Source organism: Vigna angularis, chromosome 10 (assembly GCF_016808095.1).
Source record: "Vigna angularis cultivar LongXiaoDou No.4 chromosome 10, ASM1680809v1, whole genome shotgun sequence".
Lineage (NCBI taxonomy): Eukaryota > Viridiplantae > Streptophyta > Magnoliopsida > Fabales > Fabaceae > Vigna > Vigna angularis.
The window spans coordinates 7941728-7954747 of NC_068979.1; the positions used below are offsets into that span (position 1 = coordinate 7941728).

The 13020-nt window shown below is 32.6% G+C and overlaps 1 protein-coding gene and 1 non-coding gene across 2 annotated transcripts; one reads left to right on the forward strand and one right to left on the reverse strand.

The window, feature by feature from the left end:
* Window positions 1–1308: 1308 nt before the first annotated feature.
* Window positions 1309–8288, forward strand: LOC108321249 (histidine kinase 1). The gene is made up of 13 exons (XM_017552944.2): window positions 1309–1684; window positions 1922–2164; window positions 2511–3308; window positions 3494–3741; window positions 4087–4246; window positions 4330–4456; window positions 4569–4658; window positions 5249–5443; window positions 5543–5612; window positions 5796–5838; window positions 6023–6163; window positions 6481–7647; window positions 7812–8288. Exons 1-13 carry the CDS (start codon window positions 1397–1399, stop codon window positions 8025–8027), a joined length of 3786 nt encoding a protein of 1261 aa, XP_017408433.1. The 5' UTR covers window positions 1309–1396; the 3' UTR covers window positions 8028–8288.
* An 81-nt stretch (window positions 8289–8369) lies between these two features.
* TRNAI-AAU (transfer RNA isoleucine (anticodon AAU)) lies at window positions 8370–8443 on the reverse strand. The gene has a single exon. It is a non-coding gene; the product is annotated as a tRNA-Ile (tRNA).
* Window positions 8444–13020: the final 4577 nt, after the last annotated feature.

A 13020-nucleotide genomic window follows, 5' to 3' on the forward strand; every position in this document is an offset into this window, starting at 1 on the left:
TCTTTAAGATACTTTTACTTTATTTTCGAGTTGTATATTAAGATGTAATTATAACATTTATGCTATCTTATAGACGTGTCACAATTCATCTTTAACCTTTATATTTCTTGATTCATATCATTTTTTTTATGGTTAACATTATGAGATCAATATATTTTCTACCTAAGATTTTTTTAGATAACTATGTTATTGCTATACGTGTCTATCGTTATTTTTTATAAGTACAGTTAATCACCTAAAAAATATTAATTTTTTAATCCTTAGTGATTAAGCATTGATGAAGTGAGCTTCTACTTCTAATGGTTACTAACATTGATTTGCTTATGCATTTCCCATAAATGATGATTTTTACCTTTTCCATTGACAATATTGACAACTTTATGATGATTAAAAACGTATTATAGCCTTTAGTTATGGTTAAATATCTTTAAATTATTTCTACTAGGTGCTTAAAGAACTAACCACAATTTTCCACTTGGTAGTTAAGTTTATATTCTACCTGGTTCTGCAACTTAAGAACCTCGTCTTTTTAATGTCTTCAACATCCTCATTTTACTGTCTTTCTTCTTACATTTTTTTTCTCAAGTACTTGTCACGATTAATTAATAACAATTTATTTTAGTGGTTTTATTAGCAAGATAACATTTTCAAAAATGGTTTTATTATAAAATCATTAACTATTACTTAGACAATGCAAGTGTTTCATATTTTGGATACTTAGTCGCATAATTGGTGGAAACAACTGAGTGCAGTGTTTTTTAAGAGTTGGTCAGTGCGAGTGTGTTGGAAGGCATGAATTTTAGATTTGTTAATAAAAAAAAGAAGTCAATTTGATAGCAAACAGTTTTGTCAAGTTGCTTTTATTATCACGAAAAAATATATATAAGAGTGTATACACTTGTCTAAACTTTAGTCTTTTTCAAATTAATAATTTTATTATCTAAGAAATTAAAATTATGAGAAAAATATAATTTTTTAAGTACAAAAATTAATCAATTGTTGAGATTTAAAATTAATCATACGTTTATAAAGTTTGTTATGAAATAAGATGAGATCAAATTTTCACTTTAATTGAAAATGTATATATTTGTTTTTTGTTTGGAAGAAGTTGGATCTCTTAGCACCTTTTCCTTGTACAGTTTACTAATGGAATGCTATAAAATTCTGAATGTATGTCTAATATGAATGCATTATTACGAAGATATATAAAACAATGCTTAATCTTAATGCTAAATTAAACGTTGTGTTATTATGTTATTAATAAATCATCAAGGTATTGTGGTTACTCATACTCTATATATTGGAGACTAAACAACACGCAGAGAGGCTTCTCTGTCTCACACACAGACCAACATAAACACAATCAGGTTGGAATCTCTCCGATGTGTGACTTTATATGCTCATGGCTTGTGCAGGAAGAGGGAGTTTAGTTATGGCAGAAAACAAAGACGAAGCCTATTCTGAAACTTCTGAATGTTCATCAGCTTTAACCATGCCAATGGCTAGCAGGTGCAGATGCTTGTTTAATAGATTATGCGGTTCTACCGATTCATGGAACAAAAGCACCACCCCAAAAGGTCGAAGACTTTTCCACAGAGATGTGGAAAAAGAAGAATTCCAGTATGCTAGCAGTCACTGTCTCTCATCGTACTATAGTGTCTTTGTGGTTCGACTAGCAATCATGGTCAGTGTTTTTTGTCCTTCAAGTTTTGGTCTCTAGTTTTGCTAGTAACTCAATGATTTATATGTAGAAACTTACTCTTGTTTGTTTCTTACGTATGTTTGAAATTACATAAGTGAAGCCAAGGAACTGGTTGTGTAGAAAACAGCTGCTAGATTAGACACCCTTGTTGCTGATAACTAAAACATAAGATCGATTTCTATTTTTTGACTAACCAACAACGATTTTGTTTTCATGCAGGTCATGCTAGCCATCTTGATAGGCCTTCTCACTATACTGACATGGCATTTCACGAAGATTTACACAGCAAAATCACTTAACAGTTTGGCATATGGTTTGCGTTATGAACTTCTGCAACGCCCGGTTTTGAGGATGTGGAATATTTTGAACTCTACTTCTGAAATTACTACTGCTCAGGTCAAACTGTCTCAGTATGTGATCAGACGTCACAGCAACCCTGCAACTCAAGCAGAACAAGTTGAGGTCGACTCTAAGACACTTACGGTTTAATAAACACAAAGTTATATTCAATAGCTGAACCATGTACTGTTATTCTGATGATTACTGCATATCAAGTTCCAAATCAATATTAATAACAAAGCTATTTGTTAAACAATGAAGCTTTATAATAAAGTTTCAAGAAATATTTTAGATATGAGTAGCTGATTTACTAGACCACAACTTTCAATCTGACAGTTTGACACAGGATTTATTGAGTTGATTCTTGTATCCGTTTTTCTTTTTTGTGTTGTTGTGTTCGATACTATATTAACACTTACCATATTAACCAATTATGTTTTGGTTATTTGTTATGTTGCAACTCTAGCAGCTGTATGAAGCGATGAGGGCTGTAACATGGGCTTTATTTGCAAGTCGGAAAGCTCTAAACTCTATAACTATCAACTATAAGAATGGATTTGTGCAAGCATTCCACAGAGATCTGAAGGACAACAACACATTTTACATCTATTCTGATCTTTCAAATTATTCTATGGGAGTCAGCAACTCCAATGAGGCCAATTCCGTTTCAACACATCAAGCATGGGATGATAAAACCCCTCGTGGAAACTATTCTGCAATATGGTACCGTGAGCCACTTGACCCTGTGAGTGGTGAAAAGATTGGAAAAGCTATGAAAATTGCTCCCGAAGACTTGATCAACATAGCTGGCCTTTCCCAAGTACCTGATGGTGTAGCTTCATGGCATGTTGCCGTGAGCAAGTTCACAGATTCACCACTGCTTTCAGCAGCATTGCCAGTTTGGGACTCTTCTAATGAGACCATTATGGCAGTTGTGGGGGTCACAACTGCATTTTACAGTGTAGGACAGTTAATGAGAGAGCTTGTTGAGTTGCACAGTGGCCATATGTACTTGACTTCCCAAGAGGGTTATTTGCTTGCAACTTCCACAAGTGCACCTCTTCTGGCAAATTCAACAAAGCCTCCTAAGCTTAAGATGGCCGTTGACTGTGAAGACTACGTAATTCGACAGGGAGCTGAGTGGTTACAGAGAACTTATGGGAACAATTTTCCTCCAAGTCACGAGATTCATGTTGAAAACGTCAAGCTTGGCCACCAAAGATATTACATTGACTCGTTCTTCCTAAATTTGAAGAGACTTCCTTTGGTAAGTTTGAAGATACTTCACCTATTCCTTACATTTTATCTTGCAAATAACATTACTTTTCATGATAAGGTGAAGTGAAACATTGTAGGAAAAGTTTCTGCCTTAATTTCATTTCTGTTTTGAGTAACCAACTATCCTATTATACTTTCTGAATGTCTACGGAATGTGATTTAAACTTTGTACAGGTTGGTGTGATTATCATACCAAGAAAGTATATCATGGGACAGGTTGATGAAAGAGCCTTCAAAACGCTGGTTATTCTGATATCTGCATCATTATGTATTTTAGTCATTGGGTGTGTTTGCATTCTGATATTGACAAACGGAGTATCCAAGGAAATGAATCTAAGAGCAGAACTGATAAGTCAACTGGAAGCAAGAAGAAAAGCAGAGGCATCAAGTAATTACAAAAGTCAATTCCTTGCAAACATGAGGTTTGTTTTTCAAGTAAAGTTCTGAAAAACATAAAAGAAAAGCTTTCTTTATCCAATATATGATCTAAGTTTATGTTTTAGAGAAAAAAGAAACAATTTTATCAACAAATAGTCAATAAGGAATCTGAGACCACTAAATTCATATATTTCATGTATTGCTAAAACTTATTGTGTTCTGAAACATGTTGATTGGTTACTACTATAAATTTGATCCTTTCTATTTATGATACTGTACTCAAGCTATTCAAATGACCTATCCTTTGATTTGGTTTACAAGTCTGAGATTATCTTTCCATTGAGGATTCAAAAAGTGCTTCATGGTTGCTATATTTTGGTGAATAACAGTCACGAACTGAGGACACCTATGGCAGCAGTAATCGGGTTGCTTGACATTCTCATATCTGATGACTGTCTCACAAATGAACAATATTCAACCGTGACTCAAATAAGAAAATGCTCAACTGCTCTGCTCCGTCTTCTTAACAACATCTTGGATCTGAGTAAGGTGACACATTAGCCAAACATTCTTGTTCAACCCTTTACCTCTGCACTGCAGCCAAAAGTTTCCTAACACTATAAATACTTTAGGTGGAATCTGGAAAACTGGTCCTAGAAGATGCAGAATTTGATTTAGGAAGGGAACTTGAAGGGCTTGTAGATATGTTTTCTGTCCAGTGCATTAACCACAATGTGGAGACTGTTTTAGACTTGTCTGGTATGATTATCATTTTGGTAGTACGAGAGATTTTAGTTTAGTGGAAAGTAATTGATAAGAAGTTCTTTTAGCAAGGTTTTAAAGCATCTAGCAAATAACTATTACCCTGCAGATGATATGCCAAAGATCGTTCGGGGTGATTCTGCAAGGGTGGTTCAAATATTTGCAAATCTGATCAACAATTCAATCAAGTTCACTCCATGTAAGTCAACAATTTAATGTTCTAGTTTTGTTACGAAGTGGTAATGAAAAAAAATATAAAAAGGTTTAGCAGCATGAAATAAAAGGTCTCACAAAACATTAAAATTGGTTTATTGGAATGGATCTCCATTTTAACCCCTAAAATTTTGTGTCAAACTTGAACATTGGTCAGTTCCATTGTTTTTCCTGAAGCATAAGGTTTGAAGGTGATGAAAGGCTTCTTCTTTTCAGGCGTGTTTCTCTTATGAGGAGTACTACATAATGACTGGACTACAATGAGAGTTAGTTTTAGTTGTTTTGTAGTTAGCTCCTTCATTATGTAAGTTGTCAATCATTTGAGGGTTATGTGAACTCTATTCCTTCCTTCCTTCTATACTGAATTTTATTTAAATTTCTTTAACTAAGTATTGAGAGAAGATCTTTAGATTTTATTCACTGATAAACTTTTAGTTTGAGTTGAGATATTAAAGTTTTGACCACATTCATTAGCATTTCACCCCAAAATTCAGAAGACTTTTAAATGAGTCTATTGCTACGAACCAATAAAGCTGTGTTAGAAGACTAATCTTAACTCTTTCAAATGTGTTGCAGCGGGTCATATTGTTCTGCGGGGATGGAGTGAAAGCCCAAATTCTTCCGTTGGAAGTCCAAATGTTCCTCTTGACCAGAAGAAATTATGGAGTTTACAGAAGTGCAGAGAGAAACCAAATGCAAATCATTCAAAAAAAGCATCTATGAAAGACAACAAAGTGATACTTTGGTTTGAAGTTGAGGACACAGGCTGTGGTATGAACCTGTCTACACAGAACCGTCTCTTTGGTGTAATAGTAAAATCGATTTAAGGATAAATAAATCACTCTGATTTTCTTTCTCTGTGTGATATAGGTATTGACCCAAGCAAGTGGGATTCCGTGTTTGAAAGCTTTGAGCAAGCTGATCCATCAACTACTCGACTGTAAGGAGTTCAAATTTTCAACAAAGACAAGAATAAAAATTTACCTTTTATCTAGCAAATGATATTATAACGAGATTGTCATTAAACTAAAATTAACTTGAAACTTTTATCCAAAGGTTTGAAAACCTTTTGAATGGTATGGCGTCAAGATTTATGGAGTTCTGAAACCTTTACTCATTTCAGGCATGGAGGCACTGGTCTTGGTCTTTGCATCGTCAGAAACTTGGTAAGTCTTACCCTGATGTGTAAAGTTTCATATCAGTTAAGTACAGTTATCATTTGTAAATCATAATGAATGAGTCCACTGAAAGCAAAAGGAAAATGCCTTGGTATTTGTCCTTTTCTCTTCAAAAATAAATTGAGACTTGAATATAATTTCCTTTGATCTCGTTACTATTGTGGTGTGGCAGGTTAACAAGATGGGTGGGGACATAAAAGTAGTAAAAAAGGAGGGCGCAGGAACACTGATGCGATTATGCTTGCTTCTCAGCGCGCCCATGGATGTCACAGAACAACAGTGTGCAGTAGATTTGACAGACAATGGCTTAGTGGTGAGTAGAATCACTCTTCTGGGTCAATAATTTGAAAAAAGAAATATTATATATTTGTGTGCATGATTCTGTTATAGACTATGCACTAGTGAGACTCTAAAAGGGGAAAAAATTGCACAGTTGACTTTTGATTTAATAAAAGTCATTCAATTTAAGAATACATTGTTATCATGTAATGCCTTTTTGTGTGTCTGTGTGTGAAGCAAATGGATACGTATCATTTGGTCATGTTAGTCAGAATCTATTCCTACAATAACAGAAAGGAATAAAAACAGGTTTCAAGTGGCTGCAGAACCTAATAAGAAGTGCTAATGTAGGTACTGATTGGCTTACATGGCAACATGGGTAGATTAATTACATCCAAGTGGCTTCAGAAAAACGGGGTGTGCACAATGGAAGCATCTGACTGGAATGGACTAACTCAAATTTTGAGGGAACTATTTCATGTACGAAGTTCAGTCCATAATACTGACTTTGATGCACACTATCCAGCAAAAGAGGAATTGAAGTCTAAACTACTCAGCATACGAGATATGAGGAACCCAGTTTTTGTCATTGTTGTTGACATTGGATTACTTGACTTGAGCACAGATATATGGAAGGATCAACTTAACTTCCTTCACAGGTACTTTGGTAGAGCAAAGTTCCTATGGATGCTGAATCATGACACTTCCAATAACATAAAGATGGAGCTCCGTAGGAAAGGGCATTTACTGATGGTCAACAAACCCCTTTACAAGGGAAAAATGATCCATATTTTGGAATCTGTTATAAAGGAGAGAAATTTTGAGCTACAAAAGAAAAGCATGATTGTTCCAAGGACCACAATGAAAGAGGGAGATTTACACGAATTTCTTGAGATTGATTCCACTCATTTTGATGCTGCTAGTTCTGATGATTCTGACATATCTGATATAGCTGGTTCAAATCCTGCTAGTGCTGATGGAGATAAACCAGTTGAGAAGCTAGACAGATCTCATCCATCATCACCATATCATATGAATAATTGCCTAGTTAGATTAACCAATGAAAATGAATATTTGGAGGAAAATGATTTGAGGAAAGAAGAATCTTCTAGTCCCGGCCCAGATTATGCCACTGAAGAAAACCAACCTAAATCACTGTCCACCAAAGAATCACCATCCATTTCAACAGGAGATCAGGATGGAGATTCTGAATGTGGTGAAACACACAGGGTGACCAGCACAAGTAAATCAGTAGATGGAAAGAAATCTCTTGAGGGCCTAAAGATTTTGCTTGCAGAAGATACACCAGTGCTTCAAAGGGTTGCAACTATAATGCTTGAGAAAATGGGAGCTGCTGTAGTTGCTGTAGGTGATGGACAACAGGCAGTAGAAGCTCTCAATTGCATGTTCACTGCTGAAGATTGCAGAAGGGAATCACTCCAGAAGGATAGAAACAAAAGATCTCAAACAGAGATTTTGTCTAGCCGTCCCTATGACTTGATCCTGATGGATTGTCAGGTATATATGATGAACAAAAATTACACAAAACAATGATAGTAAGAAAATTGAAAGAGCAATCAAACCAAATGTTAATATATATGTAATGATAACATTTTTCTTCTTTCTACAGCTAGTTAATATGAGCACTGATATTCTGATTCTGTGGTTCTTTGTGGAAACAGATGCCAAAGATGGATGGCTATGAGGCAACAAAAGAAATCAGGAAATCAGAAGTGGGAACAAGCTTTCACATTCCGATTGTTGCTCTGACAGCACATGCAATGTCCTGTGATGAAGCCAAATGCCTGGAGGTGGGCATGGATGCTTACTTAACAAAGCCAATTGATTTCAAAATGATGGTGTCCACCATTCTTTCACTCACTAAAACAACATCTTGAACTCTCTCATAAGGTCCAAACTAACAAAAGAATTGGCTCAGACAGTCTACAAATGTATAGAACTTTACCTCGTAGAAACATAAAAAAAAATCATAGTTTGACATGTAATCCAATTTTCCCTGCTCTTATTATTCTATGGTGTGTGCATAGAGGTCTGCACTATGCGGAAGGAAAAACATTATGTTTAATCAATTATCAACTACTATTTACGTACTTTCAGATTGAATGAAGAAAGCAATGTGGGATCAATTTTCAATTTTAGTACAGAACTTTGATACTTTCAGTTTATAAATGCACCAAAATTCCAATATTTTTGGCATAAAAGGAAAAAAATACTTAAATTGGCCCATGCAGGTCTCGAACCTGCGACCTTCGCGTTATTAGCACGACGCTCTAACCAACTGAGCTAATAGGCCAGTTGAAATATGTTAAAGAATTTAGAAATATGACCTATGTATAAGAGGATTGATACTGTATTTTATTTAACTCTACTTGTTATTGTTTTATTTAACTTTTTTATATGGTTCAGCAAAAGCGATTGTTAAGTTCTTTTATTGTCATTAAAGGAAAACCTAGCGAGTTAAGTAGATGGGTCAAAAGGAATGAAAAAATGATTATATGTTGAAGCAAATTATATCTATTAAAATATGATGCAGAAGAAAACGAACCCAAATTGTGAATATCATTTCTTTGATTGCAGGATGATGCATCCTCACTCAATAGTTCCCTGTTTGGTGTTACGAGAAATTTCAACTTTTTATAGTTTTTTTTTTAAATAAACAAACAATTGTGATGACCCAATTAAACATCTTACACAAAATAGGAGTTATCAAAACTTCAAAGCCTCCTTTGTCCATTGACCTTCAATGTCAGAACAATCTTAATTAAAGTGAACACTAAGAAATTAAATGTGTCCTATGAAGTATATAAACAGAGAGTCTTTGGTACACATTGATCTTACCAAAAGCCCTTTTGGGTATGATATCGTTCTTATGCCTCCACTTACAGCCACCATGTCCTTATAGTCACTTAAAAGGTATTTCTTAAATACTGTGCATATAAAAATTGTCCATATAGAACTTTCATAAGAATTTTAAGTAATGTGATTACAAGTGTTACTTTCAATATGATCACCTATAAATAAAGCAAAAGATTATATGTAAAAAAAATTTAATCATTTCGGAGTTTATGCAGATTCGTATCAATTGGGTCCTCATATTTTGAAAGTTCTCAATTGGATTTCTATTTATGAAAAATTGAATCAATAAAGTTCATGCCGTTAAATTATGTGGATGGTGTTAAAAGTGTTGTCTGGTGGCTAGGTGAGGTGTCATCTCATAAGCACGTGGCACGCAAAGACTTAATAGGTGAACTTAAATGATTTTTTAATTTAAAAAAGTTTAAAAAAGTCTTTGCAGATCATCACCCTGACACATCATCATCACCATTTCCAGACAAACTCTAGTTTCTCTCCAAGAAACCCTAGCCGCCGCACCATCCAGCACCGTCACCGCCATCCTCGCCGGCAGTCGTCCTCTCCAACGCATCACGCACCACCACCAAAGTGTCTTCTCCCTTTTGTTGCACCTTCATCACCTTCGCATCTCACCGGACCTACTAATAATTCCCAGAAAACAGAACCCAAAATCCAAATCGCGAAGCCCTCCGTTGAGGCAAGCTCTACACCGCAGCACCACCACCATGGAAATCACAAGCCATCGCGATTCGACCTTTGTTCTCGGGCCACCACCCAACGCGATCCCTTGCTATGCCGCAACCACCAATCTTCACCATTTTCAACCTCGCACCTGCAAAATCGTCGTCGCGCCAGCAGCACTGCCGTCTAATCTCCACCACAAAATCGTCCACCATACGCCGCTGTTGTAGATCGCGAATCGCCACTCTTCTCCACCACTAACTGTGCCGCTACTTGCCTCCACCTGCAACCACAATCAGACCTGCAAGCAAACCAGAAGCCAAGTTCAAGCGTCGTCGCATAACACCGTGGAGACCTAGGGTTTATTGCGTTCTCGTAGCATACCTTATTTTAATTTTTTTAAATTAAAAAATCATTTAAGTCAACCTATTAATGTCTTTGCGTGTCACGTGCTTATGAGATGTCACCTCACCTAGTCATTAGGCAACACTTTTAACGTTGCCTACATAATTAACGGCATAGACTTTATTGAGAGCTTTCAAAATATGAGGACCCAATTTATACGAGAAATAGGAACCTCCGAAGTGATTAAACTAAAAAGAAATTAAGATTGTTTCATTTGTATAGTAAATTTGGGTGTTTTTGAGTTGAGAATTTATTAAATTTTTTACTTATTACTCAATATTTTTATTAACTTGGTGATGTTACTATTATTATAATTTGTTATTTTATCTATTTATTTTTTGTCTAGGATTTTAAGAAATGTAAGATTAATATAAAAATGATATTATAATTAATATAAAATCTATTTTCATTTAAAATGTGTTAAATATTGAAAATATTATATTGATGGTAATGACTTCCTTAATCACTCTAAATGACAATATAAAGTCATCAAAACATATCGACTCCATATAAAATGGTGATAGAGATAATATCTTGATTATTATAAATGATTACGTAAAAACTATAAAAAAATAAAAATCATTTGTCAATTTTATACTGGACATAATATAACTTATATATTAACTATAAACTATGTTGATACATCTAAAGAGTAAAGTAACACTTTCTTTCATTTAAAGTTTCTTCCAATCCCTCACCAGTAAAAGGAAGGAGAAGAAAATTAACCACATAACTTAACTGTTTTATCCCTTATCTGTGTCTTGTTTCAACTCTTGTTTAGCCTCCTGTTCTTCTTTCTGCATAGTTCCAACTGTGCACCATTGAGTAATTAAATTAAAAGTTTCAGAATTAATGGAGACAGACCAAAGAAATTATTATGAATTTATTATACTTCCAACTAATTTTCATGACAGGTATAATTGAATGCTAATATTGATTTTCTTTTCCAAAAACTTGCATTCTGACACTATATATTGAGCCCTAATTCTAGACTACAACTATATATATATATATATATATAGTGATTTATGAGGAAGAGAGAATTAGAAAGAAATGAAAGCAGTAAAGCAGTGACGCTTACTGTAAGCGAAGCATGAGAGAGACGCATTTAATGGTGATGATGGAAATGCATGCAAGGCTTTGAATTGTTTAATTTGGGGAAGAGTAATCAGTGCTTATTTTTGCATGCTCGTGAAGGATTTCTGAAGGGATAAATAAAAGATTGAGAGAGAACAGAATGATGTTGATGCTGATTTGTTGTTTTGCTGCAGGACAAGAACAAAAACTGTTCATTTGGTGAACAAAGGAAAAGAAATTCATTGTCGTGTGTTTCCATCCCAAGGAGAAGTTCAAACAGCTGATAATTTTGTTTCAATATGAGTATGTAATGTGATCTCAAAGTGAGAACAATCACCTGTGTTTTTGGAGAATAAAAAAGTTTGAATGTAGTTAACAATGACTATAAATTTGTATTAAGATAAAATAAATTTTATATGTAAATATTATCACTTTATATATATATATATATATATATTCTGACTAAAAATGACTAGTAAAAACACATACAATTCTTACATGTATATTCACTTTATAATAATAAAAAATAATAAAATTATTATTATTATTTTATTATTATTTATAATTATAAAATTAAGTATAAATAATTTTTATAGCTTTATTATAAATATTTTTTATTTGTTTAGAAGATAGTTTTATAATTAAAAAAATAGTTAAATTTAGATAAACAAAAAAATAAAAAAACGGTTAAATTTAAAGAAATGGTTGAAAGTAAAATTGATAAAATAATTATTTAATTTAAAAAAAAATATTTAAAATTTAAAATTGAAAAACAAATATATAAAAAAAATCTCTTTATATATAAATATAAATAAAGGTTGATCTTTATGGACAAACAGTACACGCTTAATCTATTTAAATTGTGCTTCATTAAATAATAAATCCCATTTATATTTCACTAGTGAAAACTGTTTTTTTGTTAAGATAATAGAAAGTAATAAAACTATTATAATTATAAAAATAAATTTAAATAATCTTATAATTTTATTATAAATAATTTTTATTTTTTAAAATAATTATTTATTATAATAGTTATTTTAATTTGAAAAAAGTTAAATTAAAAAATAGTCAAAGAATAAAATTTTTAAAATCATTATTTTGATTTAAAAAAATACATCAAAAGAAAGAACCTCTCTATATAATAATATATAATAATATAGATACTAAGTAAGTATTAATGACTATGCAAAAAGTCAGGTAAACAAGTTAATAACTAATTAAACAAAGCATGAGGTGAGTTAATATTTAAGATCATGAGTTCCCACAAGCTCATTACTTTTACTAGTATTGTATATTTATAAATATGAATTTTTTTTACGTTTTATTTTTAATATTTTTATTTATTTATAATAAATAATATATCATTTAAGTTTTTTTTATTTAACTATAGTAAATATTTATTTTTTTATGGGTTAATAATAAATTTATTTATTTTTCAATTTTAAAAAAATTGGACAAATCCAGACTCACAGATTTTATGCAGACCAACCCATACCACCTATTTTTAACAAACTTGATTTGAGACAAATTAAAATAGAACGAGCTAATCTTATCAAAAACAAAAAAAAAACAAAAAAAAGGCAAAACCTAAATAGAAAGAATTTCAAATTAGAAAGCATAAAGGTCAAATAATTCTTTTATAAAAAAATAGTATCATTATCATAAAAAAAATTCACTGTTCATCTTAAATAATTCTTAGAACATAAATGTAAAGTTATATGTAATACCATTTTATTTTACATTTTTAAGCATGAATACATTTCTTGATTATTAAATAAACAAAATAATTACTAAAACTGAATTTAAAAAAAAAAATGAAAAACAAAAACAAGCTGAGTGCTTGAAAGTTGGGGT